This window comes from Poeciliopsis prolifica, unplaced genomic scaffold, assembly GCF_027474105.1.
Source record: "Poeciliopsis prolifica strain line A6 unplaced genomic scaffold, Auburn_PproV2 SCAFFOLD052, whole genome shotgun sequence".
NCBI classification, from domain to species: domain Eukaryota; kingdom Metazoa; phylum Chordata; class Actinopteri; order Cyprinodontiformes; family Poeciliidae; genus Poeciliopsis; species Poeciliopsis prolifica.
The window spans coordinates 2,089,108-2,107,284 of record NW_026562427.1 but is presented as its reverse complement, the minus strand read 5'-3'; the positions used below and the strand labels follow the sequence as shown (position 1 = coordinate 2,107,284).

General features: G+C 43.9%; 3 protein-coding genes across 8 annotated transcripts in view; all 3 read left to right on the top strand.

Moving 5' to 3' along the window:
• hoxa3a (homeobox A3a) overlaps positions 1-2,947 on the top strand; it is a 33,316-nt gene extending 30,369 nt beyond the window's left edge. For all 6 annotated transcript variants that reach the window (XM_055058941.1, XM_055058940.1, XM_055058945.1 and 3 more), the window contains one exon: positions 1,254-2,947. In XM_055058941.1, coding sequence (XP_054914916.1) covers positions 1,254-2,065 — 812 coding nt within the window. In that variant the 3' untranslated portion in view covers positions 2,066-2,947. The remainder of the gene's footprint in view (positions 1-1,253) is intronic.
• Positions 2,948-4,752: 1,805 nt separating this feature from the next.
• LOC129378601 (homeobox protein Hox-A2a-like) lies at positions 4,753-9,539 on the top strand. Its single transcript, XM_055058947.1, has 2 exons — positions 4,753-7,764; positions 8,384-9,539. The coding sequence occupies exons 1-2, from the start codon at positions 7,383-7,385 to the stop codon at positions 9,103-9,105; spliced, it is 1,104 nt and encodes a 367-aa protein (XP_054914922.1). The 5' UTR covers positions 4,753-7,382; the 3' UTR covers positions 9,106-9,539.
• A 5,304-nt stretch (positions 9,540-14,843) lies between these two features.
• hoxa1a (homeobox A1a) lies at positions 14,844-17,954 on the top strand. The gene is made up of 2 exons (XM_055058769.1): positions 14,844-15,829; positions 16,615-17,954. The coding sequence occupies exons 1-2, from the start codon at positions 15,223-15,225 to the stop codon at positions 16,995-16,997; spliced, it is 990 nt and encodes a 329-aa protein (XP_054914744.1). The 5' UTR covers positions 14,844-15,222; the 3' UTR covers positions 16,998-17,954.
• Positions 17,955-18,177: the final 223 nt, after the last annotated feature.

The following is an 18,177-nucleotide window of genomic DNA, read 5'->3' as shown; positions in this document are numbered from 1 at the left end:
GCCCAGGGGCCCACTTCATCCTAAAGCCGGCCCTGCTTCCATTGTTTTTACAGTGCTGTTTTTTATACAAATCGTTAGCATGATTAAACATAGCATATTAGAAATTGATTCAGAAATATTTATCACTAATCAGCATTTTGTCTTCCATTCCACAGTCAACATTTACATATGGGCTCATACGGGTAGGAAATGGGCTGAAATATGGGCTCCATAATTAATTGTTTTTAGTTGGGATACTGACCTCATGTTTACTGCTTATATAACTTTGACAGAGGAAAAACTCTGCTCTACATGGATCATGTGCTGCTCAGTTTGAACTGATTTCCATCAGATCTGTTTTAGAACCAGCTAAGATATGATGTCTGAGTTGTTTTGTACTTGTTTTTATTTTTTATTCAAATCATGTGGATCTCCTATAAACAGATTTTTTTCTTTCTTTTTTCGGAGCGTGAGACCATTTAGAACCCATCCAAACTAAGCCAGATCCTAATGGGGCCTGCCTGCACATATTGGCTGAGCCTAAGCTAACAGCCATTTCTTCTTCTCATGTGTGCAGACTTCTCCTTCATCTGTGCAATATCATTACGCCTCAGGTTATGTCATGTTGCATTCCTCCTACCTCAGGTTTAGGAGACAGGTAGTGAAATTTATTAAGTGTTGGCCGGCTGCCACTGCAAGTGGATATGACCTTAGGATTCTGCAGGCAAGTGCTAGCCTCTTAAAGCTTATCAGCGAGGGCAAGATGAGCAGTTTTATACACCCTGAAGAATCTATAAATGCTTGTGCTTGCATTATGCGCCTGTTATGCTGTGTGACTTTCGGGGCAGGCTGAGGGTCAAAATGTTTTCGTATAGGAAACCAGGGTTACATATCAGATAGTGACCCAGTTTTCTGCAATTGCCTTTCTGGTTAGTGCTGCGCACATGTAGGCACATTGATTGTTAATTGTCTTATGGTCCCCTGATGATAACCCCTGCATTGGGGGTGAATTTATCAAAATACTGAGATGTTTGCTCCACATAGGCTGCAGATCTTAGGAGATGAAAAACTGTACTTTAATGGGCATATTTATCTAGTAAAGAGCTCTATCACCACCACCGCCCCCTCCTGATTGCAGGGTTTCACTATCAGTGTATGTGTTGTCACCCAGTTCTGCTCCCACTCTCACTCTCCTGTGTCTTGCGTCTGTGTTTCTCTCCGTGTGCCTATAATGGATCACTGATTGACGCCCTCCTTCTCCTTCTCCCTGACAGTGGAGAGTTGCCCAGGAGACAAGAGTCCTCCGGGGTCGGCGGCATCAAAGAGGGCCCGGACAGCTTACACCAGCGCGCAGCTCGTGGAGCTGGAGAAGGAGTTCCACTTCAACCGGTACCTGTGCAGGCCCAGGAGGGTGGAGATGGCCAACCTGCTCAACCTCACGGAGAGACAGATCAAAATCTGGTTCCAAAACCGACGGATGAAATACAAAAAGGATCAAAAGGGCGTCGGGATGATGCCGTCTCCTGGCGGACAGTCTCCACGGAGCCCAGTCGGCCCACCTTCCGGTGGGGGCGGCGGCGGAGGGAGCGGATACCTCAACTCTATGCATTCTCTCGTTAACAGTGTACCGTACGAGTCTCAGTCTCCAACCTCTTACAATAAAACTCATCAAAATGCGTACGGTATGGCTACGTCATATCCCCCTCCACTGAGCAATTCCCTCAACAGCTGCCCACCCCCCCAGAAGAGGTACCCTGGGACTGACTCGGCCACGCCCGAGTATGACGCGCACCACCCCCTGCACGGCAATGGCAACTATGGCACCCACATGCAGAGCAGCCCCGTTTACGTCGGCGGAGGCTACATCGACTCGGTGCCCAGCTCCGGGGCCTCAGTTTTCGGTCTCACCCACCTCCCTCACCCGCCTCCTCCGTCCGCGAGCATGGAGTACAACGGGGCGATTACGATGGGCAACAGCGGCGGTCAGCATCACGGCGTGTGTGATGCGACGCCGACGTACACAGACCTAACGCCGCACTACTCTCAGGGAAGAATCCAGGAAGCGCCCAAACTGACGCATCTGTAGCATGCGGCGCGAGCCCGGATCACTCCGCCCCATTGTCTCATCCAAGCTCCAGACGTATCCCCCTGCTTTGTTTCTGCGCCTCCTCATGGCTCCCACCTTCTCCTTCTGCCATTTTTTGTTTGTTTGTTTATGTTCTCTATAGTTTCATGTGTGAATTAGCGTAGGACAAATAATCACGACTTGCTTGAATTCTCCTCTATTTGCTTGTGTCATTGTCTGACCAAGACCTTTATGTACCATAGAGTGTCTATAGAGCCGAACGGAGGGAGGGAAGAAGGGCATAGCATATCCATAGGCTTATTTAATCTTTTCCTTTTTTTTTTGAAACGTCTTTTTAAAAATCTCAAACAGGGTATTATGAACACATGTTATTCATTTTCAATGTGAAACTGTCCGTCTTTATTTATCCGCAATTGAAGAATGATGTTTTTTTTTTTTTTTTTTTTTTTTGCATTCTGTTGCACTTGTGTACAAAAAGACCCTTAAGAGCCAGGAGCTGGGAATGTGAGGAGATTACATTTAAAACAAAGTGTCATGAACGTGCACAGCCTCCCCTTTTGCTTCTGTTTTGTTCCATTGGTCTTTTTAAATGTTATTTATTCAGACTCCAGTAGTATTATTTGACGTCCCTCCAGCTCTGTCTACAAGGGGAGAAGGTTGGTGGAAAAGCTAGCGCCACGTTCGGCCCATATATGCAGTCATGTCACTTAGATTGCAGGTTTTCCCATTTGTTTCTTTCTTAGTATTATTATTGTTATTATTCGCGGAGGTGTTTCTATTTTGTCAGCGAATGAAAAAAGAAACCAATCAGTCATGCAATAAGGGTGGAAAGAAGGACACACGTTTGCAGTTTCTTTATTGAATAAAAGGCAAAACACATCATCATATTTTTTTTCTTCTTCTCGATGTCAAACATTTTATGCTGCTCCAGTTCGAAGAATCAAATAAAAGCATTGAAGTGAAAAAAAAAACAAAACAAAGCAAAACATATTCACCCGTTTTAATTTTAAAATTCGCCAGCAGTTTCACATTTACATGATCACACAACGCTGTTTAATTCAACCCAAAAATATATATCTAAAAATAAAAAGGGGTTATCAGCGTTTGGTATGGGATCATCGGGAAAGCAGCGTCAAAAATAACGCTCTTTCAAAACTGCAAATATTATATTCATAAAGGAAATGTCATAAAATAAAGTCCTACCAGAAATAATAAAAATATTTATTTTAAAGAAGAGTCAAAACTGCTCCGCTTTAAATGTAATTTTTGTAAAACAAAAAAACGACAACAACTCGCAGATAAAAAAACAAACAACAACAAAAAAAAAACACATGATCTATTTACTCTCTCCTCCTTGAGGGTGGGCCCCCTTCTCTTTCCCAGCGCGTCTCTCTCATCTGCGTGGGCACATCCATAATAATAAAAATGTCACCCGGGTCTTCCTGGAGGGTTCTGCGGAGACAGCAAGCCAAATGAGAAATCGTTTAAAAATAATCCCGCCTATGTGTAAAGCCAGTCAAACGCCGCTCACAGAGGACGCACTCAAAAGTACAATAATCAAGGACCTTATTTGCTCAATCAGACCCTGAAATGTGCAGATTTTGATGCGTAAAATCCGGCCACACCAGAACCGGGGGGAAAACAAGTGCTAGCCATAGATGGCTGCAAATATTTGATGTTGGTATTTTTATCTTCAAAATTAAATGCCAAACTAAAATATTACGAATAATTATTTTTCTCATTGCTTGTCATGATGATCGTACATACTTTTAATTACAATGCAAAACGCAAGCCAGGAGCAAAGGTATTGAATGCAGAAGGCCATCGAAATAAATCTGTGTGCAAAGATTATCTACAAGAAACCTCTGACGGATTTTGTTTATTTCTCACAATATTTGCTCGCCTTAATGTATTTTTCCTTCTGTTTTTTTATTATTATTTTTCTTCCAGCTCTCATTTTCAACCTAGCATGATTGATATCAGAGGGCACGAACATTACCAGCCCTGACATATGGTTAGCAGGGAAACCTAGAACAATTGAAGCATGGTGTGTCACGGAGGGGGGAAAAAGGGCCAGTGTTATGAGAATTTCTGTATCCAAAACAGAAACACGCATGCACACGCGTTACGCAGCAGGACAGCGATTTGACCCACATGCGCCAAACGCAGGTAGCACACAAATAAATTGTGTCTAAATTCAAAATTGAGCACACGCGGTGTTTTCTCTTTGCATTCGTGTGAAATTGCGCCCTAAATCACTGCAGCTCTAAAGATAAGTGTGTGGGACGCAACGGGCTCCCCTAAATGCCGCCACCCACTCCTGTCCGTGCACACAAAGCCTGCGCGCAATTCCAAAATAGCCATCAGTCTCTTCTCTTAGCAACTCGCCACTGGTCCTTTCGCAGACATGCAAATCTTAGTAAAAGAAAAAAAAAACTAAAACAAACAAAAAATTGAATTTAAACAAAAAAGCCAGGTGGGGAAGCCAGCTTCACCACATACTCACCGAGAGGAAATGGTCGCAGCTTGTGTGACCAGATTCCTTTTTTTTTTTTCTTGTTCTTAAAAAAAATCCCTCCAGCGACAAACAGACTACCAGTGCGAGCAGAAACCGGTTCTAATCTGAGTGACCACTGTTTCTCGGCGCTTCCTGGCTGCATTTGATCCGGGGGAGAGTTAGAAGCCTTAAATGTGTTGTGAGGGCACCGAGCTGTCAGACCTTTTGGCGAGTAAGATTGATCGCGCACAGGCTTCCAGGACTCTTTGTTTGGTATATAAGCAACAAACTGAGAGAGAGGCCTTCCATTTCTTCTCCTTCTCTACTTCCCCTCTTCTTACTCAATAAGCCACATATAGATATACATTTTGTGGACGAAAATACCCCATGTACTGCCAGACGAAATAAAAAAGAAGGAAAAACTCCCTGAATGTGGCTTTTACAGATGCTTCCAGAAGAGCAATATGAAACTGAGCACGAACAAGGGAAGAGAGCAGCTCAATAGCATTCCCATCAGCATAATAACGCTGGCAAATGGATTTCGTTGTAAAAGGTCAATTGTAACAGTGTTTATGCTTGCTCCATGACCATTTCAGGTAGGAAGGATAATAGAAATACATTGGGAAGCTCAACCCCCCCCTCAAGCAAGTGTGGCAATGGCCGTCCAATAAATCTTTGCTTTATGCAGCCTTGTGGCTTTGCGCCCCTGACATGGAAACAAGACTATTTTCCAACGCCGCTTATAAAAGAATGCAGTAATCGTGGCTGCTTTGAGTCATCAACAGAGATTCTGTGTTTCATCACGGGTTTATGAGCTCGACCTTTTAGTGAAAGTGAACGAAAATCTGCCTTAATGCTACTGTTACATGGCTCCAAACACGCATATGAACGTCTTTTAAAGGTCTATTCAAGGCTTGTCCATTCTTGTTTTGGTTTAGCGCCTGAAATACGAAGTTATTTTCGAGGTATCGGTTCCGCCCAGTTTTTTTTATTTTTTTTATTTAAATTTTTTTTTTAATATATAAACAAATATTTTTGAAATTTAGGCTAGGTTAGCCCATTTGATCACCACCAATCATATTTCGACCCTTTCACTTTTCAGAACATTGTCTTAATATAGAGATAATTTGTTTGTCTATTAAACAACAACAAAAAATATATATGTAATTGGTAATCAAAACCCTTTTAAACGTGACAAACGTCTTTTAACGTCTGACTTTTCAGCTGCCTTTTTAGGCTGTTTAGATGGTGAACCATGGCATCTGTTTATGTATTCGTCAACGAGTTTTTCACCATTTATAACCAGAACCTTTCACTTCTCGACCACACTTCCACATTGTTGAGATACAAGGTGACACATGCTCTTATTTTGCCATTTAAACCACGTTTTCAATATAGTTTTTGAAAGTGTCCTTTTGAAAGTCATATACAAGTGTCCTTGTATATGACTATCCAGAAATGTATTGTATTTCCCTGATCAGTGGTAATGTGCTCGGCGGAAAGCGTTGACTGTGCAAACATAAGTGTACGACAATTTTTTTAAACACCGCTTGGTCATTGTCTGAGAAAAATAATCAGAAGTTAACAGAGCTCAGCTGACGTCTTTGAGTGGGCGGTCTTTTCGTATTTCGTCTCGTTAAGACGGAAGACGAAACACGACCTGATGTCTAATGAACGAACCTTTGCTCCGGGAAAAGAAGTTGGGCTGAATTTGAGTCGAAGGTCTGTCTGTGTTTCAAACCATGGCGACCGATTGAGAAAAGTGAACGTCTTGTTGTCAGTGAGCATGCTTCGCCCCTCACCTGGACCAGTTTCAATCAACCGCAGTCTCACTTTGCTCAATTACAATTCTACCAAACTTTGCTTAGTGGAATAATATGGACTTTTTCTCATTTTCAAAGAAAAATAAATAAAATACAAATAAATTATAAAAAAGATAATTAAAAAAGTTGACAAAGGTTAGTTGTTCTCATAATAAATGGCCGTATTTGTCAGTTTTGTCAAATTATATGGATTTTTGATCTGGTTAGTTTTACAGCTTTAATTGATGCTTAACAACTTACGTGCGTTCTGATTACAAAACTCTCAAGTTTTGAAGTTTATTTTTCACCCCCAGAGCTTAAACATGAAGCGGTACTAGCGCGAAATGTGTGTCTGTGTCTCTCTCTCTCTGTGTGTTTGTGTGTGCTTTGTGATGTATGTGTGTGTGTGTGTGTGTGTGTGTGTGTGTGTGTGTGTGTGTGTGTGTGTGTGTGTGTGTGTGTGTGTGTGTGTGTGTGTGTGTGGTGGGGGCGTTCTCGACTGACATCCTCAAACAATACGAGAAAGAGGAGTGCACGAATCCGCGCACCCTGAGCTGGTCTCCTTCCCTGTAATAGAGAGCGTCAGGCGCTTCTTAAAAAACACATTTTGTGGCTTAGTGGACTGGACTGGAGGAGCGAGGCGAGGACGAGCCGAGCGGACAGAGATGTAAATAAAAACAGTCGTGCATGGCCCAGCTGAGCGAGGACTTTTTTTTTCTCCTTTTGGATCAATCAGGCAGAGAGAGGCTTCTTTTGATTAAGCCCCAAATTGTCATTGGGCAGAGGTAATCATGTGACAGGCAATTCGGTCCAATTTCAACCTTGTCTCCATGAATTCTATAGTTTAATGGTAGCTCCGTCCCCATACGGCCGTAATCACTGAAATAGAAAAAAGCACACAACAGGGGATTTTTTTAAAATATATATTTCTTTTTTTTTTTCATCGTCCTCACTGAGCCGCAACGTTTGTAAAAAAAATACGGCGCTGCAAACTTTCCTCGGCTCTCAGGGAGCGGAGATGAATTACGAATTCGAGCGAGAGAGCGGTTTTATCAATAGTCAGCCGTCGCTTGCTGAGTGCCTGACATCTTTCCCCCCTGTCGCTGATTCATTTCAAAGTTCATCAATCAAGAGCTCGACGCTTTCACGCCCGACACTGATTCCTCCTCCCTTCGAACAGACCATCCCCAGCCTGAACCCGGGCAGCCATCCGCGGCACGGTCGGCCCAGACACAGCCCCGATGGCTGCAGCCCGCTGCCTACCGCCTCCTTACCCCCGGAGTACCCGTGGATGCGGGAGAAGAAAGCCTCCAAGAGGAACCAGCAGCTACCGCACTCCGCCACCGCTGCTGCCGCCGCCACCACCATCTCCAACGGGCCCGTGTGCTTCTCCCCGAAAGGTGGGTGAATCCTAATCGACAACGCCTTCGCTATCTGTTGCTGCATTTGGAGGCACCCGGGCCCTTTCTAGGAAAGACAATATAAGCGGATGAATAATAATAATTAAAAAACCCATATGCTTGAGTATAGCTTTATTCTGGTGGATGAATATGAGTGTGAAGTGTAGGGGGGAAAGTTTGGGTAAAGTTTGGTGAGGTAAGATGATTTATTCCCCTCGGCGAGGCAGAGTTTTGATGTGTGACAGTAATGAAGAGTGATGGAGTGCCTTTGCCGAGGAGGGCAGCTGGAGCATTCATTAGACTCCCACACCAGGGTGGACCTCAGTGTTTTAGAGCGCTTTACGCACACGAAGCCATATATTTTATTGCCTAAAAGAATCAAATGAAGATTTTATATCAATACAGGCATTATGTTTGGGTAAAATGTGCAGGTTAACAGCTCCAGCGGCCATTTTGCTTCATGTAAAACTCAAGAGCGTCGCACTTACTGGCAGCGGGGTTATGCAATTGTTGTACCCGGCTTTCCCCCCCCCCCACCCCCCATTTTCTTTCTTTTCTTTTCTTTTTTTTTCTTTTCTTTCTTTTTTTTTTAAGAATCCCTTTGCTGTTTATTTTTCAGGTTCGCCCGAGATCGTGGAGGGAGCGGGTGGAGGAGGGGGCTCCCGCAGGCTGAGGACCGCATACACCAACACGCAGCTGCTGGAGCTGGAGAAGGAGTTCCACTTCAACAAGTATCTGTGTCGGCCGAGGCGGGTGGAGATCGCGGCCCTGCTGGATCTGACCGAGAGACAGGTCAAGGTTTGGTTCCAGAACCGGCGCATGAAGCACAAGCGCCAGACTCAGACCAAGGAGAACCACGGAGGGGGAGACACGAAGGGCCCCGGAGCCGACGACGGCATCCACAGCGAGGAGGACGAGGAGGGGAGCGGCCTGCTGTACGAGCAGAGTGGGCCCCTCCTGGAGAGAGATACCTGCTCCTTTCAGAACAACACACAGCAGCCCCCGCCGCAGCAGCAGCAGCTTCACAATAATGGAGAGGCGGCAAGCTATGACAAAAATCTGAAACATTTTCCCAACCCGTCACCCACTGTTCCGGGCTGTATGTCAACAATAGGCCCGGGATCGGCATCTGGGCCGGACAAAGGCGACAGCCCCTCAGCCCTGGATGTTTCTTTGCACGACTTTCAGCCTTTCTCCTCGGATTCCTGCCTGCAGCTCTCGGACACAGCCTCGCCGAGCTTGTCGGAGTCTCTGGATAGCCCCGTGGACATTTCCGCGGACACTTTCTATTTTTTCTCGGAGTCTCTGACCACAATCGACCTGCAGCATCTGAACTATTAACTCAGAATCAAACAAACAAAAAAAGATTCTTCACATTTTCCTTGTATGCGTGTGTGTGTATGAGAAAGAGAGAGAGAGAATGTGTGTATGAAATCAGGCTTCGAAGGCATTAATTCATAGGCATTTATTCTCTTGATATTTGACTTGACGATTAATACAAGGTAAGGACAGAACTAAATCACTGAAATAGCTCTGCTTATAGATTAATTACCATAACAAGGTGATCATTTGGAATAGAAATTACAAGTGTGCGGGTCTAAGAGGGAAAGTGTGAGTGTGTGTGTGTGTGTGTTAGAGAGAGAGAGAGAGAGAGAGAGAGAGAGAGAGAGAAAGTAATCTAACAGTGTTAGGTCAATACGGAACCGGGTCGTTTTTTATTTTTGTATAGTTTTCTTGGATATTTTTGTTAGAATACAAACTAACTTCCTACAATCCTTCTGCTTGTGTTTGACTCTTTTCTTTTTAACATTTCTAGAGTGTTTTTTTTTCCGTTTCCTCGTTTCCTGTAAGACGCATTTAATCAGAATGCGAGAGTAAGCGGCCTCGTAAATCAACAACAGGTTGGTAATGAATATAAATTATCGATTTGCATTCATTTCTCGACGGAAGACTTGTTTGAATGAAACAAAGAATTTAGAAAAAAAAGTTTTTCATCACTGACGTGTAGAGAAATAAATTCCACCCTCTAGTCATTTCTAGTAAAACCCAGCTATTTACATATTTTTCAAACAAAACCTTAAATAAATACAGATGAAACGTAAAACGAAAACGGAGAATAAAATAGCTACTCCACATTTCCGCACAACAGGCTTATTCATTAATTTCAAAATACCTCAACTTAAACGTGCAAAGAAGTTTAAGAATAATGAGATCGATATTGACACTTCTAACTTCCAAACTAACTCCGTTTAAAGAAAAGGAAAAAAAAAAATCTCAGTAAAATTTCCTGTGGAGATCTTCGCTGTTATCACTGAGTGCAAGTTGCAGGCAAATAACCGGAGCCATGTTTGCCTTCAGGAGCTCATAAATCACCCCCGTGGCATGAAAGAGACGGACGTTAAGGAGAGCAATTGTCGCGTAATGTGCACAAATAATAAAAAACACCCACTTACGTTTTCATACGGGACTCCCCGACTCCTAAAACTAAAAAGGGGCCCGAGTCACTGCATGCGTTTGGTAATAATTCATTTTTATAGCTTGTTTGAACATGGCTCATGGCTCAGAGACAGAAGTATCAGTAGCAGCAGCAGCAGCGGCAGCGGCCGGTTCAGGATTAAGAGGCCGCGCTCAAACTTTAACCATGACTCCTTTCGGAATATCGGACATTTATCAAATTCACTCGGAAGAAAAGCTTTCTCAAGTAGAGATTATTGTCTAAGCTTGTTTAACAGGAAATTAGGCGTGTTTGGAGAGTTTTTTTGTTTTTTTTTCACCACATTACTGGATGCTCGTGTGTTTCAGCTGTGCCTTAAAGCCTCCTATTCAATAAAGGATTATTTCTAATCGTGCTCAATGTGACTCCTCGTCAGGAATTGGGTTTTACTAGATCCTATATTAAGTCAACGAAACACATTTGAGCCTGATGCTAAAACAAAACAAAACAAAAAAACACCAGTTGCAGTGATTCGATGTAAAAACTTTAGCACATCAACTCGCAACTTTTCACCGAAAAGTCTGAAAGCTGAACAACTGTTTCTGCTTATTTATTATTTTTTTTGCGAATAGTTTGGAAGAGTTACATGTATCTGCGTGTGTGCAGAGGGGGTAGGGTGGGCATTGGGGGACGAGAGGGTACGAAGTGAGGCCAAAAAGTGAATTCAACTGTTTTCTCTCCCCTGCTTTTCCGACTAACCCTGGTGGAGGCCGTTTCAAACCAAATCATTCCGAGACAGCGCGCCTTTTCTGTGCTCCTGCAGCTCACACAAAGAGCCGTGAAAAGCCTTCCGAGGTTCCTGCATGCGGCGAGGCTGCATCTTTCCAAGAGCTCAGTGAGGCAGGAGCCTTCGCCCACTCACTGCAGAGGCAGCTGGAGGAGACAGAGAGAAGAGGGAGGGGGAGAGGTGGGATCTGAGGAGAATTGAACCCAGTGGGCTTTTTCCAGCCCTCCCCTCTGATGGGAAGTTTCGAACAAGTTTCACTTTATTTTCATTTAATTTTATCTGATGTCACATTTCCCCTTATCGACATCGAAACTCGTAAGGACGTACAAAGGTAACCTCTGTTCAACAGAGAAGCTGCAGAAATAAAAATAAATAAATAAATTAAATTAAAAAAAGGACAATACGAAATTTAAAATGTTGATCTCACTATAATTCACTCGATGCACTTTAATCAGAAAGCTAAGCATGTTTAATCGAAACCCACAACAGATGTTTATTGACGCCTTAATGTGTTCAAAAAGTTGTTGAGGTTGGTTTGTGAAATGGGTTATTCAAGCGGAGTCTTTTACGTAAGACTACATTTGAAGCGACGGCCTAAAAAAATGAAATTTTAAACATAATTTCCACCTATGACGTAATAGGTTAGCCAAGCCTGACTTCTTTGACAGTGCTCAACTTGAAGCTAAGGCCTTAAAAAAGTCACTTTTCGAACATATTCCCCAGACTGAAAAAAGAAGGCGACCACTGACGTTTTTTCAAACGTCAGTGGTCTGAGGGTTGAACTCTCTCTGTCAGCAGCGTTGTGGGTGTTTAGCTTCTCTTGGCCTCTGGGGGCGCTCGCTTCTCCACGAGATCCTTTACTTCTCCCTCCCCTTTCTTTTCCTTCCTCGGTGAGAGGTTGTGCATCTGCCGCAAGTCTCCCACGCATACTCACCCCCAGCCCCTTCCCCCTCTCTCTCTGTGTCTCTCTCTCTGTGTCTCTCTCTCTGTGTCTCTCTCTGTGTCTCTCTCTCTGTGTCTCTCTCTGTCTCTCTCTCTCTCTCTCTCTCTCTCTCTCTCTCTCTCTCTCTCTCTCTCTCTCTCTCTCTCTCTCACTCCTGTTCTTTTCCGTGGCCATTCGTTTCTCCGGCAGCTTTATTTGATGATCTTAACAGGATAATCAGCCCACACTCACACCTCGGGCTACATAGGCGCATTTAAGACCTGTTCTCATTATTATATCATTTGATCACTGTACATGTGTAATGAATACATGTGGGAGTGAAACCGCAGTAGATGGCAGACCCTCTGACCTGCTAGAGATGAAGAAAAAAAAATTAATACCCCATCATCCTAATGGTAAATGTGTTGACAACCTAAACATGAGGCGGAATACACGTCGTTCTAATCCAGTTGTGGTTTGAATGTTTTTTGTTGTTGTTGTTGTTGATGTTGTTTGTTTTGTTTTGCGTTATTTCATGAATGAAATGAGATCAAAAACCAACTACCAGTTTAGTGCAAAGAGTTTGTTTTGCTTGTGTGTCGTGAAACTACATGTACAGGACAGGAAATTTGAGAAAATACCGTGACAGGGGCGTCTCTTACAGATTTTGTACGGGGCTCCGGGGCCACTATTAATTTCGAAGCAAGACGAAAAAGCCTTAGAAGAATTGCCAGAGCTTTTATTTTGGTATTTTTGTTACAGTTAAATTTTCAGTTAAGTTAAAAATAATAATAAGTCAATATATAAAGTGTAAAATTTAATCTATTATTTTTGTTAAGTGCCAGCTTCCACCTTAAAATCTTTTAAAGGGTATGTTTTCAAAAAGTAAGTTGTTTCAATTTAAAATTTGAATATAATCAGTACTGAAAACGGACATGTATGTAAAATATGCGTCTGTTGAGGTTACAGTTCAGTGTTGCTGCTTCCTCTGTCCATCCTGGAGTGACATTTAATATGAAGCATAACAAGTAAGATTTGCTGGCTTCTTTCCTGACATTTGAACACCCAGTTTAATAAGTCAAAGAAAAAATATATAAATATATTTATTATTATTTATTGATTATTACCCAGACATAATGTGAAATGCACTTTGTGTGAATGCTCTTCTTTATAGGACAGTGTTGAGAAGCTTGCTTGACTCTAAAGCATACAGATTGTTGCCTTTGCATCGATAAGTACAACTACATGCGCAGAATGGAGAATGTTATGTGATAGTGGGTGGTGTGAGGTCTGTCACTCCAGTAAATCTGCTCTCACTCCCTCCACCAACCAGGCCTGACAGTCTCAAATACACTCTATGTTAAGAGAAAACAAGCCTCTGTGAGTTGTTACATGTATTAATTTTTGTTTTATGTATTTATACATTTGGAGTTTGCACAGTGGCACAGTTGCCATTGTGACTTTGCAGTGAGAAGGTTTTGGGTTTAAATCGTAGCCTAGGCTCTTGGTGGATGGAGTTTTCATGTTCACAGTGTCGATGTGAAGGTTCTTTACGAGTGTTTCGCATTTCTCCAGAGTCCAAGCAGGTGACTCTTAGGTCAATTGGTATTTTAGTGCGTCTGCATGGCTGTTTGCCCTGTGTGTCTCTTTGGTGCTCCATCATAGACTGGAAAACCCTGTTCCTCACCCAATGACTGCTGACACCAGTTTCCCCCTGACTTCCTCCCTGCAAGAATAAGCGGGTAGACAATAGATATATTTATTTATTTATTTATTTGAGCCTCTTACTGAAGGTTCTCTGCCTCCCTTTCCTCACGTCTTCCCTTAAAAATAAAGATGTGGATAAATCGTTAACATTGTCTTGATATGACTTCTGGTTTTTGTTTCCCACACCAGCATCCTCGTTGGTTCCTATCTGGTCTGAGGAAGTTCTGGAGACGCCCCTGTTGCCAAATGAGGTGGAGTGTACAACAGGCAAACACAGATTTCTTGACAACAATACCCCCATTTCGTAACAATTCAAAGCCATTTCATTCCAACATACGCTCCGTGTATAAACCATGCTATATCTGTTAAAAAAAAAACTAGTGTTTTTGTTACTTATTGAGAAAAACAGATATAAAATGTTCAACTTTCCACTTTTACATAAGCCGTGCAATGCGGCTTAAGAATCGGCTGATTTCATATTCCATCCTGTTCTCTCCTCCTGCTAATAGAATTTATTAGTTGGAGTAATTGTAAACACATGACCTTACAACAGAGATAATGATTAAAAAAATACAAGTAATGATTGGTTGTCAGAAAAGGTACAAGCAAGGGGTCACAAACTGATACATGTATCAGTCCCAGCTCCTTTACATACCTTCAGAAAAACAGATAGGAAATGATGGAAACAGGTGAAATAAATGTAGCAGTAGAATATTTAGAGGTGCAATTGAACAGTTGACAACAAAATAAGAAAAGAAACGAAAAATAAGAGAAAGGGAAAAATGTGGAAAGGGAAAAGTTGCTCATTTCAGTCTGTAGTGGAAGGGCAATGCTTTTGCCTCTTCCTTACTGTCACACTGTGACAATATTTGCAGAGTAAAATCCCATAATGTTCAAGCGTGAAACATTTCGCATCGGAATGAGACATTAATAGCCCACACATACCCCGCGGCAATGGTACACACGCGCACCCCCGCCCTCCTCCCCCCCCCCCCTCCCAACACACACACAGAGGAACACGCGCACTTGGCCATCCATCCAAGAGCGACTGACGGTGCTACGCATGTGACAGCGCCGCTTTTCCACTCGAGCAGGACAGATGCACACACTCACACGCTCTAATCCAAAAATAGGCTACCTGGGGGTCAGAGTGCAGGGCCGTCCTCACGGTGAGGTACCAGAGGATGAAAAGTTAATCTCTCCACCGGTGCAGGAGCGCGCAGCGGGGTTGCTTGCAGCAGCCCTGCTCCCCGCATGCGACCCCGGGACTGTCCACCTCCGTCTGCCTCCTAGCTCATTGTTTGCTCGGCCAATACATTAGCGGCGTCGCGCGTCACCTTGATCGACGAGCGCTCGGAATTTAAATAGCCCCTCAAACACCAATCTGTCACCGTCCTGTGGGGGATAAGGACAAGTGCCTCACTGGCTGACCTGTAGCCACGTGACAGCAGCCGTTCATTGATATCGGTCAGTGCGCGCCCCCTCCTTCCAACACTGATAAGGATAGAGTATAGTTAAAGGTTGGCACGGTCACTTTGGGCAAGGGTGGGTTTAGAGGGCGTTTGTTGGAGAGGACGGTCCCTCGGCCCCTCGGAGAACGATGCCACAATGAGCAGCTTCTTAGACTACTCAGTGATGAGCGGAGAAGGTGGCTCATGCTCCATCAGGGCTTTCCACTCGGACCACGGGATTACAGCTTTCCAGTCCTGCGGGGCTGCTGTCAACAGCTGTGGGGCGGACGAGCACTTCATGGCAAACAGGACTTCTCCTGACAGCCTCCCCCATCAGCCGGCGTCTTACCAGTCTTCTGCAAACACTTTGGGTCTCTCCTACGGAGCCCACCCGGCCTGCAGCTCCAGCTATGGGCCCCAAAGTTTTTGCGCGACGTATAACCACTACACGCTGAACCAGGAAGTGGACTCTGGAGCTGCGTTTCCCCAGTGCGGTCCGTTGATGTTTTCGGGTAACCTACCCTCCCCCATGGTTCCTCAGCACCGCCACGGTTACACTGCCACTCCACTGGGCCAGCTGCAGTATAGCCACGCTGCCTACGGAGGCGGACACGAACAAGCACCCCCTTACCCTGGTGGCTCAAACCCTATGTCACCTCTGCACGCGGCTCACCTGGAGGCTTGTTGCTCACCTCTATCGGAGGGCGCCTCCTCTGCGCAGACTTTCGACTGGATGAAGGTCAAGAGGAATCCACCGAAAACAGGTGAGTGGGGGGGAAATCTGCTTTAAGAGCAGAAAGGATATAACACAACGACGACATTTGATCAGACCGAGAAACGATGGCATCGCTTTCCCTCTAAACGTTGTCAACATATAGCTGAAAAACGAAAATGAAGATTTAGAGAAAGATTCAAGTATTGGTATTTTACAGTTATGCAAAAGGGCCTAAGATGTTCAAAGGTCAAAAGATGTTCCAGATCCTGTTACAGTAGTGGGCATTTTCTCGCTACACAAGTGAAAAGACTCTCTGGACATCTATTGATGTTTATTGATCGAATATGGTAATTAAGCTTGACATTTTTGTAATTTTGGGCAAGACCTGTGGGCTAAAAATCAAAACATTTTCCTGCAACATGTTTTTGTGCTAAATAAAGACAAGGACTAGCTAACCTTAAATGTACGTCAAAAGACGTCGATAAAGATCAATGTTTGAAGGAAACTGCCAACAAGTCTGCTCGGCCTAACCTGCTGAGATATCAGGTTGTGTAACATTGACTTCAATGAGTTCTTTCTTTCTCAGATAACTAAATTCCAAATGAATTTTTTGTCACTCACATATTTGCAACTTTAAATCTTTAAGGAGAACGCAATGGCGTACGTTGATTAGAATACCAGTGCTTCTTTTATTTTTGCAAGAGAAGCCATCAATTTTCTGGTGCGTAAAAGTGGTTCCAGATGCGCAAAACAAGACTGGCTTTATTGGGGGCATTTCAACTGTTCTTTATGGTACTAAAGAAAACAGGATAAAGCCGTCTCTTCTGTCTGCAGGACGATCCGGGGAATACGGTTACGCGGGTCAGCCGAACACAGTGCGGACCAACTTCACCACCAAGCAGCTCACAGAACTGGAAAAGGAGTTTCACTTCAACAAGTATCTGACGCGGGCGCGGCGAGTAGAGATCGCGGCCGCGCTGCAGCTGAATGAGACTCAGGTAAAAATCTGGTTCCAGAACCGGAGGATGAAGCAGAAAAAGCGCGAGAAGGAGGGGCTGCTGCCGGCCAAAGCTCCCCCCGCAGAGCGGGAGGAAATCATGCCGGAGAAAATGGACGATGCAGCATCTGAGAGGTCGACCTCATCTTCCCCCTCAACTCCCTCCCCCTCATCCTCCACCGTGTCTTCCACGGGCACTGACCCTTACGCCTCCAACTGAGGACCAACTCTTTACCTCTTTAGGCCACGAGAGCCTGACCACCAAAGTTAAAGATTGTTGTGAATAATATTCGCGTGTACATTTATAAACTTTTGGGACATTTCCCCACAACTCGGACAATGGCTTAAAAGTTTTAGGGTTGTTGTATAATCACTAACGTGTCTGCACGAAGCACTATTGTTCAGTGATGATTTGAAAATGTGTTTATTTGCTGGAAACGTGGCTTCCCATTTACAGAAGTAAGTGTAGAAGACTGCCACCCTATACCCTGACCCAGTGCTGCTTTATTTAAAAATAAAGAGACAAATCTGCACACACACAAATACCTCAAAAGAAAAAAAAGAAAGAGAAAAAGAAAAAGAAAAAAAAAGTGCCAAATTTGTGCACCACCGGCCACAGGCGATGCTGTTAATGGGGCATCACGCAATCAGCGAGATGACCTCGTTTATTTATCGTTAGTGAATGAATAGTTACAGGAGCTGTTTCATCGCTGTCACTTCCGTCTTTTATTTTGTCAGTGTGTGTGTGTGTGTGTGTGTGTGTGTGTGTGTGCGTGTGTATGTGTGTGTGTTGACTGTTTGAATGTACTATATGGGACTTGCATGGTATGTAAAGCCTTCATGTATCACCAGTGGGGCGCTGAGTTTTATCAGTTGCGGAGCCGGTCCTTCAGGGCTGTGAAAGGCTTTTATCTGCTATTCCATTTAATCAAGTGGGACGAATGTAAAGTGTTTTTGTCCAAAGAGGCGCTTACGGGTCAATCAAGTGTATTAAAGTACGTTTAAATATAAATCTTTTCCTCTGTGTCACTTTGGTTTTCTTTTTTTGGGGTTTTGTTTTGCCTCCTACGGGGTAGACATTGGGAAAGATGTAGCGTAACGTGGGGACTTAAAGCCGTCAAGCAGTCTATCGAATCTAAATCCGCTTGACGTATGTTTTAAAGCAAGAAGACAAAAAAGACAGAGGAGAAATTACAGAAACTCCACGTGTCTGTTCACCCGTCCGGTCCTGTCAATGTATGCGGCCTGGCGCGCTCCCGTCCCTGGAGTAAACGGTTATTGGCATAATAAAGGCATATTTATCCGAGAGCGAAGATGTCAGCGTCTTCTATGATGGCAACCTTATCGAGCTCCCAGCTTACTGAGGGGACAAAAATATATTGATTGAAACATCGAGGTTA

What these genes read in the sequence shown, in the direction of transcription:
- hoxa1a (XM_055058769.1), top strand. Translation starts at nt 15,223, where the DNA reads ATGAGCAGCTTCTTAGACTACTCAGTGATGAGCGGAGAAGGTGGCTCA. An exon ending in GAGGAATCCACCGAAAACAG is followed by an intron (nt 15,830 to 16,614) that starts GTGAGTGGGGGG and finishes TTCTGTCTGCAG; the next exon opens with GACGATCCGGGGAATACGGT.
- LOC129378601 (XM_055058947.1), top strand. Translation starts at nt 7,383, where the DNA reads ATGAATTACGAATTCGAGCGAGAGAGCGGTTTTATCAATAGTCAGCCG. An exon ending in CGTGTGCTTCTCCCCGAAAG is followed by an intron (nt 7,765 to 8,383) that starts GTGGGTGAATCC and finishes TTTATTTTTCAG; the next exon opens with GTTCGCCCGAGATCGTGGAG.